Source organism: Passer montanus, unplaced genomic scaffold (genome assembly GCF_014805655.1).
Source record: "Passer montanus isolate IOZ18808 unplaced genomic scaffold, ASM1480565v1 scaffold2, whole genome shotgun sequence".
Classification (NCBI taxonomy): domain Eukaryota; kingdom Metazoa; phylum Chordata; class Aves; order Passeriformes; family Passeridae; genus Passer; species Passer montanus.
In genome coordinates, this window is record NW_024366591.1 from 19,906,464 (window position 1) to 19,926,252 (window position 19,789).

The window sequence follows — 19,789 nt, forward strand, 5'->3', positions numbered from 1 at the left end:
GACTCTTTTAGGCGAGCGATTCAGAAACAAAAACCCCAAATGCCAGCACGGGGACAAGCGCGGTTCAAGGCACCCTGCAGTTGCTGCTGAAATTGCCCCAAGGCTGTGACTCACTCTGAGCCACCACCGAAGCAGGGCGCAGCGCCTGGCCGCCGCTCCACCCCACGGCCCGCCCGCCGCTCCCGGGGAAGGATGCCGGGCGACTCCCGAATCGCCCTCTCTCCGGACCTGTCGGAGCGGGAACCCCAGGAAGTTTTTTCTCGGCGCTTTCCCAAGCACGAGGCCCGGGCGGGACACGGCACCTGGGGGCGGAGCGGCAGCGGGGCGGGCCCGGCCGTGGCCGGCGGGAGGAGCCGGGCCGGGGAGGGGGCGGCCCGGAGCGGCGCTGCCGGGATGGGAGCGTGAGAGGGGCGAGTCCGCGGCCGGAGCAGCTGCGGTCTGAGCGGGGGCCGGTGCCGGCGGGCTCGGACCGCCATGGAGCCCGTGACCAAGTGGAGCCCGAAGCAAGTGGTGGACTGGACTAAGGGTAAGAGGGGGCCGGCCCTGCCGTCCGGGCGCTGGGGGAACTTTGGCGGCGCGCTGAGGGTGCCCCGCTGCCGCCGCGGCTCCTCTGCCCGGCGGGGTGGCTGCGTGGGCGGCGGGGGAGCGCGGCCTTGGCCAGCGCCGGCCCCGGCCGAGCCCCGGCACTCCCCGGCGTGCTGCTCGGGAGCTGGCGGCTGCCCGCGCCCTCCTGCCGGCGCTCCTCCGCGCCTGCTGGCGCCCGCTTCGCCTTGCGGGATTTTCGGTGTTGTTTTGGTTTTTTTCTTTTTCTGACGCTGGGAAAGAGAAAGTTTTGCAGAGAGACTGGCTAACTCCAGGTCCATTTATAGATGTATATGTATCTAGAGTGGGTCTCTACCCATAGTCTGCTCTGTCCCCTTCTCCCTGTGTTCGTCCTGGGCAGCCTGCTTGCATGGAGAGCGGGGTTACCGTGCCCCTTGAGGCAGGTAGCATCGTGGAATCAGAGTAGTTGAGGTAGGAAAAGTCCCGCGAAAGTTAACTTTCAGCTTCTCAAGCGAAAGCCGTTGACAGTTCGAAAAAACTTTAGGTTTGTAAGTTAAGCAAGAAGTTTTTAAACTAGCTCAACTAAGCAAGAGCTCTTTATCCTGTTCAGCGGTGATGGGACTGAAGCGCTGGGCTGCCGCCCGGAGAGGTGAATAGCGGCCCCTTCGTCCGCCAGTCTGTCCTCCCACCCCTCATCTCTCGGGTGTGTGCTTGTGTCTCTCCTTCTCCCGCCAGCAGAACCATCCTCCTCTGCTTCGAGGTTTGTTGGCAGCGCTGGCACAGCAGCGGCAGCCTCGGCGGGTTCGCGGTGTGCAGCCCGGCCCCGGGGGGCTCCGGGGCGGGATGGCCACGGGCGCCCACTCCTGCCCGGGCATTTCGGCAGCGCTGGGTGCTACCGGGGCTTCCTCCGAGGGCAGGTTCAACTTCCTGCTGTCATACTCCGCTTGGACCCTGCGAGTACTTTCCGAATGCCGACCGGGGTGTCGCAGTTCCCGCTCTACGGGGAATGAATCAAAAGGGAAGTGAAGCTATGAGTTAGGTGAGGGATTTATGACTTCTGGAGCGTACGTCTTTTTCTTTTTTTTTTTTTTTTTCTTGCGACATTAGGTTTTAGTGTGATCCTCTTTGGTTACATAAAGTATTTTCGCAGGCTTAGCTAGAGTTGAATTTGCGGAGAGGCTGGGAACGCTCTGAGGGGTGCGGGTTTGCTCGCTCCCAGCAGCCATTACCGCCGTGCCTGGCTCCGGAGCATCGCTCTGCGTGCCTGCGGTCAGCGCCTGGCAGCGCCGCGCTCCAAACTCGGGCAGGTCTGGAAAGCAGACTCATGTGTTCAGAGATGGATACTCCCAGCCCTCCTGAGCGGGAACGTGTGCCTGAAAGGGCCAATGCCAGTGAGGGACTGTCCAAGCAGCCTTTGTGAGGAGAGGATTCCACACAAACGTGCTGTGAAGTTATGCGTTAACATATAAATAACTTCCCCAGAAAGATCTCTCTTTTTTTTATGCTTGGTATTGGTTTAAACTGGAGTGCATTGTTCCAATGAAATAAGCCTTTTGCTTTGGCATGTGGGATATTTATATAAAGCTTTTCCCTCATTGTGTTTTTTCTCTTGGGTGCTGAAAGTTTGTTGCCTTGCCAAATTAAAAAGTAAACCTGCTAATCATTTTAAAAGCCTTTAGTATTCTTAAGCATGCTTGGCTTCCTTTCTTGCATAATTTATTTTACTTGCAGGTTCCTTGAACAGGTAACTCTTCAGCTGGACCCTCAATTAGTGTTATGCAGAATAATTTGAGGGCTGGCTGTAGTTGGGAGGTGGATCTTCTGACTAATGCAAACACGTGTACTTTGAAATGTAAAGGAATAAATTAAAGACTGCTGGTGACTTTTGTTTGTGCTGTTGTTTTTCAGTTTCTAGGTAAGCGTTCTACTTGTTTAGTACACAGAGTCATTTTATGTCACTCCTTGCATGACAAGACTGTAATAAAGAAATGACATGTGGAAAATTTTTCTTTATGGTTATACTTTCATCTCTGAACATGAAAATAGAGGCTTTAATAGCTAGCTAACAGCCTTGTTAGCACAATGTCTCATAGTTTATTTTCAAGCTGAAATAGTTATTTACTGTGTAGTTCACAACCACTGGGTTTCATGTTTGACCAAGACCAATTTAATTTTACCTTATGAATGTTATATTTAGTTCTCAAGGTTAGTTTTATGAGCAAGTGTTTGGAGAGGAGCTTAAGCTCTTTGTTTTCTTGCACGTGCCTTCTGGGAGAAGTGATGCCATGATCTTAAATGAACTGGTTGAACTCTGGGAAAAAAATTATTTGGCTGGTGATATCTGCTGCCAGTAGTTAGTGCTGTGGTGCTGTGGAGATGTATTTTAGGAGCATGACGTAAAAAACTGCTGGGAGATGCCAGCTCTCAGTGGGGAGATTGGTTTTGCAGATAATGATTCTTACTTATCATACAATGATAAAAATAAGTGGGCAAAATGTAGAGAATGGTGGAAATAAGTGGTTTGACTCAGTCCATATTAATGTTCAGTGTGAAACTGAGAATATTTATGCAGGATCATTTCCTCTTCTTCCCCCCATCTTCAATCAAACTTTGATAAATTAAATTTTTTTTTTATAACTCTCCCAAACCAAAGGAATCATGGGAACTTACCTTTTTCTGTGAAACAAACCCCTAAAAGCAAAATCCCAAAGTAGGCTATATGATCACTGCTGGATAGCTTATTTGCTCTTGGTCAACTTACTTTTTTTTTTCCTTTTAGTTGCTTTTAAGTAACTTTTTTAACAAGGTAACTCTTGTTCTGAAGAGTTTTGTTTTGCTCTGAGATTTTGAGAAGTTCAGTCCTTGGAAAATACTGTAAGATGCATTTATCTAGGATTTAAAATGGAACCTATCAAGAAGTGGTAAGCTAAACATAAATATTTTTAGATATTTGTAGTCAGGTTTGAAATAAAAAGGGCTCTGTTCATTGTTACCAACAACAGCTGATACAAAACACAGTTGCTTGTCTTCTCTTGCTAATTCAGACTAGAATGCTGCTATTTTTTGTGAACAAGGGTGTTTTTTCTGGCGCAGGGTGCTGTACTGGCAATAGCAGGCTATGCAGCTAATAAGAGCTGCTCTAGTTGCAGAGGAAGACTTGTGCTTTTATTGCCAACAATTTTCTGTGTACGTGAAGCATTTTACAAGCAAGGATGTGAGAACTTTTTAGCTACAGCATCAATGTTTGAAAACAATCTGATTTTTTGTGTAATCACCACCTCAATTTCTATCTGAAAGAAGCAATGGTGTAGTTAAAGGTTTCTCTTACAGCACATTGAATTTGGATAGTATTTAGGGGCCATAATTGGCCATGGAAAGGTATATATTTTCCTAGGATGTGTTGATTTACTTGTACCTGGGCTGTCATGGAGTTTATGCTCTGTGAATAATATTGTCTGCGCTGTTTCCTAACTCTGCTGAGGAGATGTGTTTGGGGTTTGTTTCTCTGGGTTGTTTTGAGTTGATCTTTGTTGTGGTACAGACTAACATCTGGCTTGTGTTGTAATTGACCTGTGATCTTGCTTTTGTGCAGTTGAAGATGCTTGGAGGCTCAAAGTGCTCACCTGTATATCATAGCACTCTCTCGTGTGTCTGAATTTCTTGAGAGTTCTTCAAGAGGTATTCCTAGAGTTATTCAGCTTCTTGCAGGCCAGGTGAGTGGCCATGGAAGTTGCAGCACATTTGCAGTACACTGTATAAAGTGACTTAATTTTACTGGCATAATGACAATTGATGGTATGGTGAAACTTTTTCTGGCCTCAGAAGCCCCTGGCTCCTGGAAATCCCTCAGCTAAGGTCATTCCTCAAAAGATGTGAAGAGGAGGAAAACAGCATTTGTCATAGAGCTCTGGTGTGAGAAATGTCACTGCTGTCTTAGAGACATTGCTGTGCCTCCTCCTTGTTTGCTGTAGCCTGATGTGTCTCTTCCCCCTTTCCCCAGGCTTCACATGCTTGTGTGAGTTGTGACTTCAAGCAAAATTTTACACTGTAAAGACAGTTTGATGTGCTTGTGGTTAGAAGCCTCTGTTGTTGTGGGGCTCCATCACAGTCTGGCTTCAGTCACTGGAGCTGTAGACTCAGCTGGCTGGGGATCACACATCTGCTTTGGGCTCATTATGGCGCTCCAGGTTCAGTTATTCCCTTTCTCAGTAGTCCATGGACATTACTTATTTCTGCATATGTCATGAAATACTCAGATTTCCATTCCTGGTAAAGCTGTTGGGCAGCTACATTTATAGGTATGTCTGGGAGAAGAGGGAGAAATATGCTAATTTATTAATAGTTAGCAATTAATCGTGAGGGCCTGGTGTTCTTTTTTTAGAGCTATCTTGCTTACCCAGGGAGATTTCAACAAGGTCAGTCATGTTAACTGTGTGTGCTGGGAACTGCAAACCAGAGCTGGATTTTAGTACAATTTATAGGTGATGCCTAGCACTGGAGTTATTTTTTAGCTTTTCTGTTTAGGCACTGTCAAGTGGATGCCGTTGTGTTCAAATTATTTGGGAAAATCTAAGAAATCCCTGGTTATTTTGTGCGACAGGAGTATTTGGCTTTCGGTAGGGAATAGCAGAGAGAGCTGCCAGCAGAGAGAGCTGTCCATGCCTGGGATGCAGAACAATCTCTTTCTTCTTTTCTAACCTTTTCTTGGTTACCTAAAAAATACTAAAAAAGTGGTATTGAATAACCACTCTTTGCACATCCAAGCTTGCCCATAATGTTTTACTAGCAAAAGGTGGAATATACTAAATATGTCTATTTATATTCATTTGTGGGCTGAAGCAAAGTAAAAACTAGCACAACAAGTTTGTACTACTGCAGTCTTAAAGTTCTTCATGCGTTGTTGCTGAGTATGTATGAAAACATAAATCAAAGTTGGCCTCTGTGTCCTTGTGTTTAGATCACGTTTTCATGGGTTTTTCTGTGTTGCACTTTCTAGAGCTGCTTGTGGGTTGTGAATTTTTTCCCCCTTGATCTTTTTGTATTCACAGTCAGCTCTGTTTATTTGCCATTAAATTGCTGTTCAAACTACTATAACCAAACATCAGAAAGTCTAAAAGTTGAACACTGTCAGCATAATGCCTGGAAAAGCAATATTTTAAGAGCTAAATATCACAATAGGCATTAGTGGAAAGTCGATTGTAACTTCATAGAATGTAGTGAAACTGCCTAGTTAAAGGTACAGAGATTGGCCCTGTGCAGGCTGCTTTTCCCCTAGTTTTTTTAAAACTTGAGGGTCAGGAAGTAATTTGTATCTGTTGTTGGACACTTCTGTAGGAAAAGCCTCATTTTTGATGAAATATTGCTTGGGCTCCGGGTTTTCAGAACTCTTGTTGTGTGTTCCTTCCTTTCACTTCTTGCCTGAACCCGGTGTTTTCAGCATACAAAACTTCTTGAATGAGTATCATGCCTCTCATTGTTTTTACACTCATTAGCGCATTGCAAGAGCTACAAAAGACAAAGTACAGGGCACTGGATAAAAATGTATGTTGAAATTTGCTATGATGATTTGTTTTCTTTAGTAAAAGACCCCAACAAAAAGCTGTTACTCAACATGTGCTACAGGATGAATTGCAGTTATGAGTGATGTGTGAATACAGCCTATTATCAAGTACTCAAAAGTATGTGGGGGTTTTTGGGTGGTGTTTGTTTGTTCCTTTTTGTCTCTTAAATCCAAATTTCTGAATTGCCTGGTTTAAGACATGGAGCTCCTTCCAGGCATGTCTAACAGATGGTGGGTGACTGGTCAGGATTAGAGAGTTGCAGAAGAGGTGGGCAAGACTGTTCAGTTTCTGGTTTGCTCCATCGTTTTAGGACAGGATTTTCACTGATGCTTCACACAGAAGGCATGTTAATGAATAAGTCTAAACAGTGCCTCTGTGAAATAAGTGAAAGACGTTGATTTCCATTGTATATTTTGCATAGAAGTGATGATATTGTTCTGAATTTGCACCTTGTCATTGCCTAATGGTATCACACAGTCAGGCCTTGCCTTCCTAGGGGAATGGTGTATCTGCAGTGTTTCTCCTTGCTCTGTCCTCCACACACCCCAAATAAGCCCTGTCAAAAGAGGAGGAAGTGAGGTACTGATGAGGGCAGGGCACGTTTGAGGACAGGAATGGAAGGGTGGAATTAATTGAACTGGGGTCTCCATAGCAACCTCTCACACGTTTATGGCAGTTCTTCAGGCCCCAGCTGCTTGTGGGGATGGGGTAGCTCAAGATTCTAGTGTGTTTGTACACAGGACTGTAGTAAAATAAAGGAGATTCAAATAAAAATGCTGTTTGACTGTGGGTCTCTGGCTGATATTAGACCTGCTATAGAGTCCTTGTGTCATTTGGGGTCTCATTACCAGAGCGGAATAACTTGGGAGTCTATCCTTCAGGTCCCTGGGCCATGCTTCCTTTGCATGAGGAAATTGCCTGTGGGTTTCCATATGCGTGCCTCCACCTTTTCAGAGTACAAGCAATGACATTTCACAGCTTGCAGGATCTGCAGGAGGTGCACTGAATCAGCCTCATCTGTTTTGCTGGCTTTAAACATTCATTACCTATTAAAATAGATATTTATGGTATTATGAAATGTAGCTAATTTTCATGAAACATCACACATGCTGGACAAAACCAAGCATCTGTGTTTGATTTGGTGAGATCAGATCTCTGACCTCTGTAACTGGTCTACAGTCTTGTGTTCAGCACCTGGCTGAATTCTGTTATAATACTGTATCAGTTCTGTGTTAAAGTAGTTTCTGTTATGTGCTTCTCTATACATCCTTTTGAATGAAGAATGTTCTTTGTCACTGTAATGACAAAATATTTTTTGGACTGTTTCTTATACTAGTAGTTGGGTGTAGGTAAGCAAAGTGCATACACTTCGCTTGTGTTGTTGCAATCAAAGCTTTGTGGCATAAATGTGATCTTATCTTGCTCCTTGATCAAAGGAAAGAACTTAATTGGTGCTCATCAAGGGCTAAGGCTTCTGCTAAGCAAGTGTTGGTACATGCTTCTGGGCTAATCATCCTGATGTCTCTCTCTTGGGTGTTCAAAATGAATGTTGCTTAGGTTGCCATCCTTTTATCATTGTGTTTATTTATCTCACAGTCTTGTTTTAGTGAAATTAAGTTGGCTGGGCGAATGCTTTATTAAAAGCTCTGCAATAAGCCCATTTTATCATTAAACAAAGGAGACCTTCTCTGGTACAGGTGCTTTTCAAGCCAGAAGAGAAGGACTCAGAGTTTTGCAGGAGGCAGAACGCTGTACCTGAGCAGGTATCTTAGCACTGCACTGCTGAGGTGTGTGCTTGGCCATGCAGGTGGGGAGGGAGAAGGGATCAAAAAGGGATGAAGACTTATTTCCCCTTCTCTCATCCCTCCTCACCCTCCCTCCCCCCAACAGGACTTGCCCTATATAGAGGGCTCTAATAACAAGTTCAGACATGCCTAAAGAATGTGACCTTTGAAAAAGTCTAGTGGATGGAGATGTGCCCAGAGAGTATTGCAGAGGAAAAGTGGGAACCTAGTGAAATGCAGATACCTACTCTGATGTGAAACTTTACTTTTCCTTCTTCCCTGTCTTGTTCTAGTCACTGCATCCCGTGCAAGGTGTTGGATTCTGTTTGTATTCTGTCAACTTCACCAAACAGAATTATAAGAGTATTATGGCAAAAGTTACACTTAATAATTGTTTACATTCCTCAAGCGAGCTGTAATGGAAACTTTGGAAGAAAGAGGAGACAAAAGATAGATTTGCTATAAATTCTGTATGTTTGTAGTCTTTTTCATCAAAATTTGTAGTATGTCTTGCGGTATTTGGACTTTGTTTTTACCAGAGGGTGTAATGTTATACCTCTTGTGAAATATAATCCCTGTGTCAACATAAAAGCATTGTAGTTGTTTCCTTGTATTTCAAAATAGTTCATCTTTTCTCTTAGCTATACCTACTTCCCACTATTTCAGACAATAACATTGGATAAATAAATCTATATGCGATTGAAACAAGGACATGGAAATCAAACCTGCCAATAACATTTCTATATCTTGCTGGTTTTGCTTTTGTCTTCTCATAACATATTAGGCATCACTGCATTAAAAAAAAAAAAAAGGTAAGAACATATTTTGCCCTCAGTTATGATTACAATTTAAAGATAGTCTTGGAGGAGCATGTAATGTTGGTGTTTGGCTGAGGACGAGTTTTATTGCTTATTTGTGAGGGTTTGATGCAGCAGTGCCAAGGCTGGAGCATTCAATAGACTGAGGTGGGTGCTGTCCTTCCATAGCAGGTGCTCCCTGCCACTGGGTGCTCTGAGTGGTGAGGGGATCTATTTTTATGGTTGCTCTTATGATAGTTTCATGCTAATTTGATATTTGGTTCCTTACTACTTTGGGACTAGGTGTACCAGAGTGATGCTGACTGCTAGTATTCTGGCCAATTGTACTTTTATTCAGATTTTAAAATATCAAGAGAAGATGATTGAAGTAGAGCCTTGAGAAACAAAGCCTCTGGGAGCTGATGAAGTGTTCTTTTGTTGCCTTATGCAATTCTTGTCTTAATTTAAAATTAACACATCATTATCACAGCGTCCCTGGTGTTCCATGTTTATTTTATTCCATTTCATACAGTAACATTGGACAAATAAATCTATATGTGGTTGAAACAAAGACTTGGAAATCAAACCTACCAATAACATTTTTTATATCTTGCTAGTTTTGGTTTTATCTCCTCATAACATGTATTTTTAGACCACAGCGTGGTGTGTAAGTTCCAAGCTAGTTAGTATCTTTGGTGTGTAAAATCATCTCTTCAAACAAGACAATTAGATAATTCGGATAAATTGGATGTTGCCATGGTACCAGTAGCAACAATATGTGCCATTTTTTTTGTAGTCAGATTATTGCTGCATTCTCAAGGTGATATATTTGGAGAGGAATTCTAGCACTCAATAGAGTTAGTCATGTGCCAGGCATGTTTGGAGACTTTTGCTGAGCTGCCTTTCATGGAAATGATAATTTCCAGGATAGGTTGTGTGCAGTCTTGCAGATTTGTTCCAATTAACATGGCTTGGTTGCTACAGAATGCTGAATAGACTGTGTGGTTTCTAACACGTGTATAATTGAGCATAATGCATGTAAATTTTATTGTCCAATATCATCCTCAATTTTCCAAGGGTTAAGAGAGCGTTGAAATGATAGTTGGAAACTTAATTTTTTGTTTTCTGAATTATATTTTGCTCATTATTCTTCCCTGTCATTGGGTGTTCTCAAAAATGTGTTAACTACTGAAAACTAATTTTTGTTAAAGATTTAAACTATTTTCTTTCTGCTCCTTATCCCCCTAGCAGCTTTGTTAGTCACATATGCATGGGCCTTCCCTTGAGATGCTTCTTGCATCTAGGAATTATGCACTGTCTGGAAGTTGCACCAAAAAAATTGTACTCTGTAGCAGATTATAAAAAAAAAAAGAACCCAAATCAAATTTAGCTGTGAGAAAGAGGCAAATAGCCATCAATCAAATTGCCTGACTTCCCAACAAATACCTGATGGTGCTTAATACCAATGCAAATACCTGTGGCTTAAAAGTGTCAGGGAGACTTGTCTGCAAGTCAGCAGAAGGTCAGAAATACCTTGGCACCACCCCACCAGGAGGGTAGAAGATCTGCTCACACTCTTGCCTCTTCATCAGCACGAAAAATGAGGATGTCAAATGGACTGGCTAGGTTACTTGGAGGACTCTTCTCTGCCCTCTCCTGTTCTGCTTTTTGTCTAGGAAGGTGGTAGGTCTCCTGGTCAGTTTAATGATATTTTGGACTTGTCTATGATTCAGACAGAGCCCTCAGCTTGCCACTGATGATCTTAAGATACCTTTGGCTTTGTTATGGTTGTAGTCTTGCACTTGAACTCTGAGCTCTCTGCTGTTTTAGGAAGTAGAATTATAGCTACGTCTGAAAGATATGAAATAATTAAAATGAGTCAGGCAGCTAATTGTTTCAAGCAATTGCTTTAGTTGTTTAAAGTGATTATAAAATTATGGAGAAGCTCAAAGATTTGGTGTTTGACTGCTCAGGTGTGACATGTTTTAAAATGCCTGTTGTATTTAGTGCCTCAAGACAGTATGTCCTGGTTCATGGAAGGCACTCTGAGGGCTGGGTAAAATAATGCCAGGAGTAACTTTTAAGAAGGTAGAATTTCTGATGAAAATGTTGTCAAGCTTTTTAAAATGAAGCAATTTATGCATGCAAGTAATGACAGCATCTCCTAGGAGAATCCAGTAGTGACTCCTGGGGATCTGTCCATGAAGGAAAGGTGTATGCACCATCAGCTCCTTTCTGTTAATGTTGTGTCATTCAGCTTGTAAATGTCATTCAGCTTATCATTGATCAGCAGGTGCTGATGGCTGGTGATTCTCTTGTGCCTGCACTTACTCCTCCCTGGTGACCGCATCCCTGGTGCTTGGCATCCTTGTTTCCTAACCGAGTAGGAGGTTGTCATCGGAAAGCTTGGCTATCTGGCAAGGGCATCAGCTGTTGCCTTGCAGCAGGCTGCTCCCTGACTTGCTCATGGGTGGAACAGTAATCACAGTGTTTGCAAGGGTGCACACACAAAGGAGAGGCAGATGTGAGTAATGGACCTTGCTGCAATCGGCCAAAACAGTTCCACATGGTGATGCGAGAAGGCAGCCAAACCAGATTAAAGGGATCACCCCAGTTCTTCTTGGGAGATAAGAGGCAGGCAGTTTTGCAGTGTTTCTTTTTGTTTCCACTGTGGGAACAGGCAACAGAGTGTTAATTGCGTGAGTTCAAGAAAAGGAGCTCTTGTGACTAATGAACTTCTCCTTCGGCGCAAAAACCTTGTAACTTGGAAGAGACAAGCTCTTAATTGTGTGGTGGCTGTAGGGCAGGAGGGGTTGTTGCTTCATATAAAGCACAAAAAGTTTTCAGGAACACAAGGTTCATGTGCTAGACACACAAGTAATGTAGAGTGTACTGTTGCTGCTTTTGGAAAATGAAATAACTTTGTGCTGGACCTGTTGAAGGATAGTATTTCTTTTTAGGGCCACCAAAGATCAATAATAAGTATAAAAACTATTCTTGCTGCAAAGACGTTGACTTATTTTCCTCATGGAAGGGTCATAACCTAATACAGCTGACAAGGCATGGAAGCAGTCACCTTAGGAGGCAGGCTTTGAAGGGGACGGTGCTTTTGTGTTACCTTCAGTCATCGTGTAAATACCGTGATTAATATTAATATTGCATGGGATTTAATTCTGTGCTTGTACTTACTTTCATTTTTATTCCATTGGAAGTGTAATTCTCTATGCTATTGTGAAGTTCTTTACAACAATAAACGAGATGGGCAGAGGCTTGGTGATGAGATGTACGTATGACGTGGTCGAAGCTCAGATCTGGTTAGAATGGACTGAAGGTTGATTTTTGCCTCCAGGTGGGATGGGTTGCTTGTTTTTCAAGTTGACTTTTGCTTTGCCCGGAAGTTTTGCTGTGCAGTTATCTCTAAAGGCTTCCCTTGCTGGGGGTTTTGGCATGGAGGTGGGTGGGGGGTCTGGCCTGTCCCCTCTATCCATAAGCTTTCCAGGCCTGAGCAGTGTACCGTCTAGGAACAGGGATTGAGGAGCTGCTGTTAGCTCTGGCTTGCAAGTAAATACATGCTTTTGGTTTCTGTGGCTCTCATTCCAGCATCTTTTCAGCAGGATTAGTGTGTGTGCATGAGACGGGTAACAGCAGCTGAAGTTAGTGTCTGCAGACAAAGAGGTTGATGATAGTTTTATATAGGATTAAAAACATTGAGCTAAAATAAATGTCTTTCATATTTCACATGAGTGGGATGGGATGCCTAGAGAGAGTAACTTTGGGATAAGAAGACTTCTATGTTGCCCTGTTTGTCATATGCTTGTAATGTTCTCCACAGGAGAAGATTACAAGCTTGCTTTTGAGATACTGCTTGCTTTTGAAATACTGCTACTTCTCTTGATTTGAAATAAACATTAAGAGGAAAATAATGCAAAGAAATTTTTTGTGCTTGCTGCAGTTGAAGCAGCACGGCTGTCTAAAGGTTTGTTAAATGGCCACTTTGGGGTGAATGTCTACAATGAAAGTTTTCAGTAGTTATTTCTGATCAACTTTACTCTTTTGGCTGTACTTCCCTTTATTCCTTGTATTTCACAGATAATGTGATCTTTCCTAGATGTTATTCTGTCATGTTGGTCTTGGGTAACTTGTCACTTACTTGACATAACTTGTCTCCTGGATGTTTTACAATAATTTTCAGAGGTATTTGGACCTTTTTTCCCCCTCATTGTAAAGAAGATGCTTATAGATGTGACAAAAGCAAGCATTTTGTTTTTTAAATTTAGTTGTTTTAGCTATTGTATGGAGAGCCCTTATTCTTTTCCAGCAAATGGCAAGCAGAAGACAGGAGTGCTTGGTGGCCTCTGTGATGACAGCTTGCAAATAAGTTGTTCAGTTTTGTGCTTATGGGTCTCTATTACTGGTGCAGAGGGTTCTGCTGGAGCTGGTGGGTTTCCTGGAAGTTTTAGTAGAGGGATGTGGGCAATATGTCACTCTCCATAGTGGTCTTGGTTTGGGGATGTGAAGCCAAGTCTGCATAAACAGAGATTAGTGTGAGACACTTTCGTTGCTGTGTAATAACTTCTAAATATCCATAATGCCTTTAATTCAGAAAATAAACCCTACTCTTTCCTTCTCTGTCCCTCCTTCTCTTCCCTTCCTCCACCATTCCCCACCTCATGTAAGGACCTAATGATTAACTCGGGTGTACATAAGGTCACTGCAGTGCCTGTAAGAGAAGAATAAAGTGATCAAACAAGCGTCTGTTAATCACTGCCTTAAAAGTCCATTTCCATAAAGTTGACAAATAGGGCACTCTCAGGGGTTAAAGAGGTTCAACCTGGTTGTAGGTTCAGTCTTCCCTTGCAAAGTACTGCACCAAAGTATTACTTCTGAATTTATATTTGCAAGTACTTTGGGCTCAGTGAACAATTTCTTATGATTTGGAAGTTTGAAAAGTCAGTCACTGACTGGAGATTGCTACACAGCACTGACCATGTGGCAGATTGACTTGCAGAAGTCTTATCTGAGGACTTGAAGAGGTTATTTGATCTCCCATGATCTCCTAAGGTACCTTGGAAATAAGGCTCTGTGATACATGAGATACAGTATGCATCCAGGAGACAGGCTGCTAAGACAATTTGAAGTTGGTCAAAACAAACAAATAAGTGTATATAGATAAGATTTCTGATATTTCCAGATTGGATGTAATATCTTTTTATTACTGGGCAAACATCTGCTTCTTAAGTTTTTGCACTTCCAGTTTCAAACAGCCCTTATACCCATTGCATGACATTTTAAAAAACAACATAAATGTTAGTAATAAATGTCCTGGCATCTTCCAAATCAGTATTTCAGGGACCAGAAAATATGATGCTCATGAAATATAACCTAATTCTTCTTTCTACCCCATTCTTCAAGTGTAATGTTAGTCACAGAGCTATACAAAACACTCAGTTTCACATGAAACCTTGTGTTTACTGCTTCTCATTACTTATGTTGTTGGTACTGATTTGCCAAAAAACCTGAGCACTAAGAGGATGCTCGATGTGCTTCTTTAAACTTAATGCTATTTGAAATGTAAGTGGAACAGTAAGTAGAAGAAAAATAAGAAAATGTCTAGGTGACTCTAGAAGTAGAAATTGGGGAGGGGAGTATATTGTGTTAAAAAACAGGTGTAAAGGTTATCTCAACCATTGTTTTTAGGACAGCATTTGCATTTGTATGTTTCTAGCCTGTTTATTGCAGCAGGGGGACAATAGGTTATTTTTAGTGTTTCAGGTAATATTACAAATTCAGCATCAGGGCCTTATTGTGGAAGATTGCATGCAATCATCCACATACATGCACACACACATGTAGGGTGCTCCCAGACTGCTGAATTCTGTCAGGCATTGCAAATGCAAACCATTTATGGGATTTTCATCTCTTCTTCCATCTGTTTTGCAAGTACAGAACTCAAAGCTTTAAGGGGAGATTGTCCATTTAATAATCTCTTGGAAGAGAGGCTGTTAAATGGTTATATACCGCTTTCACAAATGTTATCCGATCCATTCAGCCTTATTGAAAATCCAGTTTAGAAAGTCCTTCACCTTGGTCACTACACAGCAGTAAAGTGGCTGATGTGAAGTTTGGCACAACTGAAATAGAGAATAGTTGTTTTTATGATGCAGGAGAAATATGGTGCTTACAAGGTGGATCTGCCACTAGGGTAGCACATTTTCTCCATGAATGGCTTGACAGTTTTAGGAGGTACCTGCCAGTTTGTGCTTCTTGTAAAGGTTTCTGTTATCTACCAGTTCATGTTCTTTCAGCTATTGACTTTGTGTTGACTGACACAAGCATGGCAATTATGTTTGGTTTTTTTTAAACTTGATTAATTAGTTTGGTATGAAAGCCATCCCTAATAAAAATGTTAACCTTCAGAGAAAATTATATTTTGCTTAAAAAAACTCCAAGTGCAGCATTGTTCTTAAAATAAGAAAAACCAAACAAAAAACTCACACAAAATCATACAGATCAAACACTAGGAACCCTGCCCAACTGCGTAGTGACACAGAAAAATCTCAGTATGAGGAAAAACTTGATTATTCATAAGAATTCAGTGATGCTGTGTAGACAAAGAGAATGGTTAAATGCATGAAGATAATGAACTGAAGAAGCACTGCTTTGAAGTGTCAGTAGGTGAAAGGTAATATAGGTGGAAATACAGGTGACTGTTCTATTGACGTTACCTCTCTGTGAAGCAGAAGCACTTCCTCTTTCAGACACCTTTGAATTTTTGACATCTTGAAGTTTCCGCTTGTGATGGTGCTGGTGTAAGCTGTGTGTTACTGTGAATGCATTAACATCACAATTGAAATTCCAAGACTCTAAAAGGGAAAAGGCTCATTAAGTTGTCCACGAGTGTTCCTATGTCAGCTCTTGTGAAAATTGTTTGAATTTGTTTGTGAATTGCTTTATAGTAATAATGAAGTTAGGTAAACTGGAAAAGTACAATGGTAAGAAGCTGCCTTTTTGTAAGTTTAACTTCAACGTCTGCTGCTTTGAAAATTGGATTAAGGATATGTGAGAGTTGGAGTGAAACCTGCCAAAGGAGATACGCTTTTGTAAGGAGTTTAATGCTTTCTTCAGATTTTTTTTTTTTTTCTGCAAGCAGTGCAACCCTACATCCTATACCACACTGTGTTTCTCAGTGTTCTCTCTTTTTTTATCATTCACTGTCCAATGCCCTGTCAGTTATTAGAGAGCCTTATATTCCTTAAATCCATGTGCCAAGTGCAGTCCTGCACTGGTTCCCCCTGTATGGCACCAATAATTTCCCAGAGCTGTGCCAAACCTGTGCCTTGCATGGTGTCATTTGCTGCCAGGTGGTACACTAGTGTGCCAGGGATGGGGAATGTTGGTCCAGCCTATTTGCAGTGTTTCTCTGGTGCCCTGGCATGCCTCGCAGAATGTGCTCAGATACAGTCAGAGCACATGGTGAGACCCCCTCGTCACCTCCCTTTTGCTATGGTCCTGGCAGGTTTTCTGGAAAGGGGCAGGTAGTAACAGTGCAGGAATGTTGGATCAGGAGACCCCACCGTGGTGCCTTCCAGCTTTACATGTTCTGTCATTCAGAGGTGAGAAAGAAGGGGACCAGGGGTGTTGGAGAGAGCAGTGAGACTGGACAATGGGAAAAATAAGGCTAAAGAGGTGGTCTTCAGCTGTACATCATGAACTACAGACTGAGTCCAAATTCCATTATTTCCACAGCTTCTAGAGTTTTTGCCTCTGGAGATTGAAACAATTTCCTATTCCTGCTATGGATTAAGCTGCAATATGTATTTCACTTGAACAATAAAACAAAATTGAATTATTTCCCTTAAACAAAAAGAGAATCTGGTTCTTGTAATCTTGTGAATGACTCCATAGCTAACATTGGAACTATTTTATGTTCAGTGCTATTATACTTCTGTAAGCAAAATGGTAGTGTTTTAAAGACTTGTTTTGAGCAAAAATTCTCCTGTAAGATGTGTGTGTTAGAATAGTGGTATTAAAAAGAAACCACACAACAAATTCAGCATAGTTGTGTGAGCTGGAAAATTCTGGGAAATGTATTTCCTCTGCGGTTGCGTTGATTTAGTGAAAACAGCTGTATCTGCTAGTAACAGCAGTGAGATTTCTTTTGGGCTTCTCTTTGGAGCTGTTAATGGGTTTGAGGAAATACACGACTCTGAGTGGGGTCTGCAGCCAGTCTAGTGCAGTGTGTGGGGAGTCTCGCAAAGCACGAGTCAGGTCTCAGATAGAGGAGCTCTCCTGGTCGTAGTTGTGCCATTTTCTGCTCTCTGTCCCCCACCTCCTGCATCTTTCTGCCCTTGTGTTTTGCAGTAACTCCACAGCAGAGATGGCAGACTGGGTTGTGTCTTCCTGTGTGTTTTTCCAATTTGTAGCCCATTATACTGGCTGAAGCTGCTGCTGCTGAGCTTTTAGAGTCCTATTGCACAGTTGAGGCACAGGCATCCTCCTGGCTTGCCTTTTGCTTGCGAGATGTTGATGTTATGTGGCTGGGACAAGTCTCTCTGGTGGTGTGGCGGAGCTTCACCTCAGTTTTTTTTGGTAAAAGTGAGTTGGCAGTGACCACCTGTACATCTCTCTGTGCTGTCTGGGATCCAGTGAATCTTTTGAGGTCGTGTTGTCCTTCGGCATGAGGCCTCCTCACTCAGAGAGTGGGTCAGGGTGCTGGACCAGCCTGAACCTGACCTGGCAATTGTTCTCCCACTCCTGTTCCTGTTGCCACCTAGCTGCAGGAGGGGACAAATGGGGCTGTGGTGTGCCCATGGGTGCTTTGTTTCTGCAGCAGTCAGGAGGGAGCACATGATGGAGGGGAGTGATTCCCTATAAAACCAAGCACTGTGTGGAGGGAGGGACGAAGGCCTTGCTTGCCGATTTCTCCCAGCTGCAGCTTTCAGTGGCCAGATGCCACTGTGCTTTCATTCTTGCCAAAACTCTACTGTGCCTAGGCAAAGCTTTATTTGCATCAATGAAGCAAAACAATTTTTGGGTGAACAGATCTACTGGAACTATAGAAGTTGCAAACTCCTGTTTGAGTACAATTTAAAACGCCTCAGCCAGCATTTCTTAAAGTGTACTTAGTGTGGAAAAAAGCTTTAGTGGGATGAGAAAAATGAATACCAGAATCATCTGGTTTTCTCCACTTCTTGCTTTTGATTTTACCACTTGCCTTTTTTTTTTTTTTTCTGCTGGAGAAAGACTTAGTGTGTTTCTTGAATTGTTGGGGAACAACTTGTGAGTATGCAAGAGCAGTGTAGTTTTCAAACCCAGGGTGCAACAGATTCCCCACATTGAAACTTCGGTGAAAGTTTCATTGTCAGGGTTTTGGCACAGTACATGAGGATGATGTGTTGTGTCACTAACAGTCCATAGGACATATTAATATATTCTGATGTATGTGGAACAGTTCTACACTCAGTGCATGAGTGAAATCGATGAAGCTGCTATATGCTGGTGCAATAAGTTAACTCTTCTAGTGATGCTCTGTTTAAGCAACATCTTTTGTTCAGTCACCATATCAGTTGCAAACCACTTAAGAAGAGAATTCTTTAGGGTGTAGGAAGAAGCTGACAGTATTTTAAGTCCTGTTGCATCTCTCTGAGTACAGGTATTTGGTTGTCTCTTGCTTCACATAATGTATGCAGCTGTAAAGTCACAGTGAGTGATTATCCTCCTACTGTGATTAAAGCTCTCTATTTCCTGACAGTCATATCTTCACCAGCAAAATGATTTTATCAGGTTGTGATAAACACAAGGTTTCTTTCACTGGGCATGATGGCTAGCAAAAGTTTGCATGAATTAGTTCAAGAACAATCTTTTTTTGTTTAAAACCCCCTTATTTTTTATTAAAATGTGCATTTTTTCCCCTGCCATTGCAGTAGTCTACTAGAATATGCTCTACCAGTCTCTGCGGGTTTAAAATGAGTTTTTTGGTGGGTATAAGGTAACTTGCTAGATGTAATGGTAAAGAATTAGGGTGAGAAAGAATAACAACATCTGAGACCTGCTGGCTGAAGTGCTTGTGTGTCAGTTGGGAGCCATTCTAAACCCATGTAACTACCACTGTTTTAAACACAACCAGCAGACAAATAGGCACACCTCTGCATGCATTAGTATATTGGGGAAAAAAGATGTTTTCTTGTTTCAGTTTGGAGTTTATAGTAGTTCTTAAGTGGTACTGGAGCAACAAATAAAATGGCCTCATTACAGCTACAGCATACTGCCTTTGTATTTGGTTCATACTGCCTTGCTTGTGCACCCAGCAGATGAGTATAAGTTGCACCTTGCCACAAGTAGGATATTGTTTTTACTGTGAGGTGGGGGAGGATGTTGTCAGAAGTGTCCCTGAACACTTTCTGTGGTATTAACTAGGAAGCTATTTGGGCTTGTCTGCCTAAAGCAGGTGTGTTCTCTATTTTAATGATGTGTTTGCATGCATTTGCTGAGTGTTGGCTTTTATTGCATGTTCTGTTGAAACTAAGAGTGCCAGGTCTGTCTGCACGGAACATATGGATATGCTCTGTTTCCATCTCATTCATGGAATGTGCCAAAAAAATCTGTTAAAACATGGAAAGATTGATTTTGCAAAACATAGCTGGTCAGTGAGTGATGCAGTTGATTCTTAAAAGAGAAAACCAAAGAGTGAGTGTTGCTCTGTGTGAAGCTACTGCATCATATGGACATTAATCCCGGATGCATACAGAGCATACACCAAGGTCAGCAGGAAAAAATAGTTTGCATCTGTTCGCTTCTTTTTTCATCCTTCTCTGGTCAGGAGTCCTTTTTCTGGTGATGTCTGGGATTAGCAAAGAGTTACAGCTGAAATGCTGGGAGCAAGATATCATGCTGTTGGTTGTTTGAGTATGAACCCTTCCTTGTTTGTGGTCCTATTTTTTTCCTAGGATGAGTATTTAGGGTAGCACTATGGAGTCTGACTGCCTGGGGCTGGGTGGTAACTCCTCAATGAGGGGGTGTCTCATCTCTTCCCTCTCTCTCCCAGGTGAGTGAAAATTTCACCCCTGGAAGCCAAATGGTATTTAATGGCTGAATATTCACAGAT

General features: G+C 42.4%; 1 protein-coding gene across 1 annotated transcript in view; it reads left to right on the top strand.

Annotated features, from left to right (window-relative positions):
• The first annotated feature begins 322 nt into the window (after window positions 1-322).
• The window catches only part of CNKSR3 (CNKSR family member 3), a 54,379-nt gene continuing 34,912 nt past the window's right edge, over window positions 323-19,789 (top strand). The window contains exon 1 of the mRNA XM_039707146.1: window positions 323-526. Within this exon, the coding sequence (XP_039563080.1) occupies window positions 475-526 (52 nt within the window). The 5' untranslated portion in view covers window positions 323-474. The remainder of the gene's footprint in view (window positions 527-19,789) is intronic.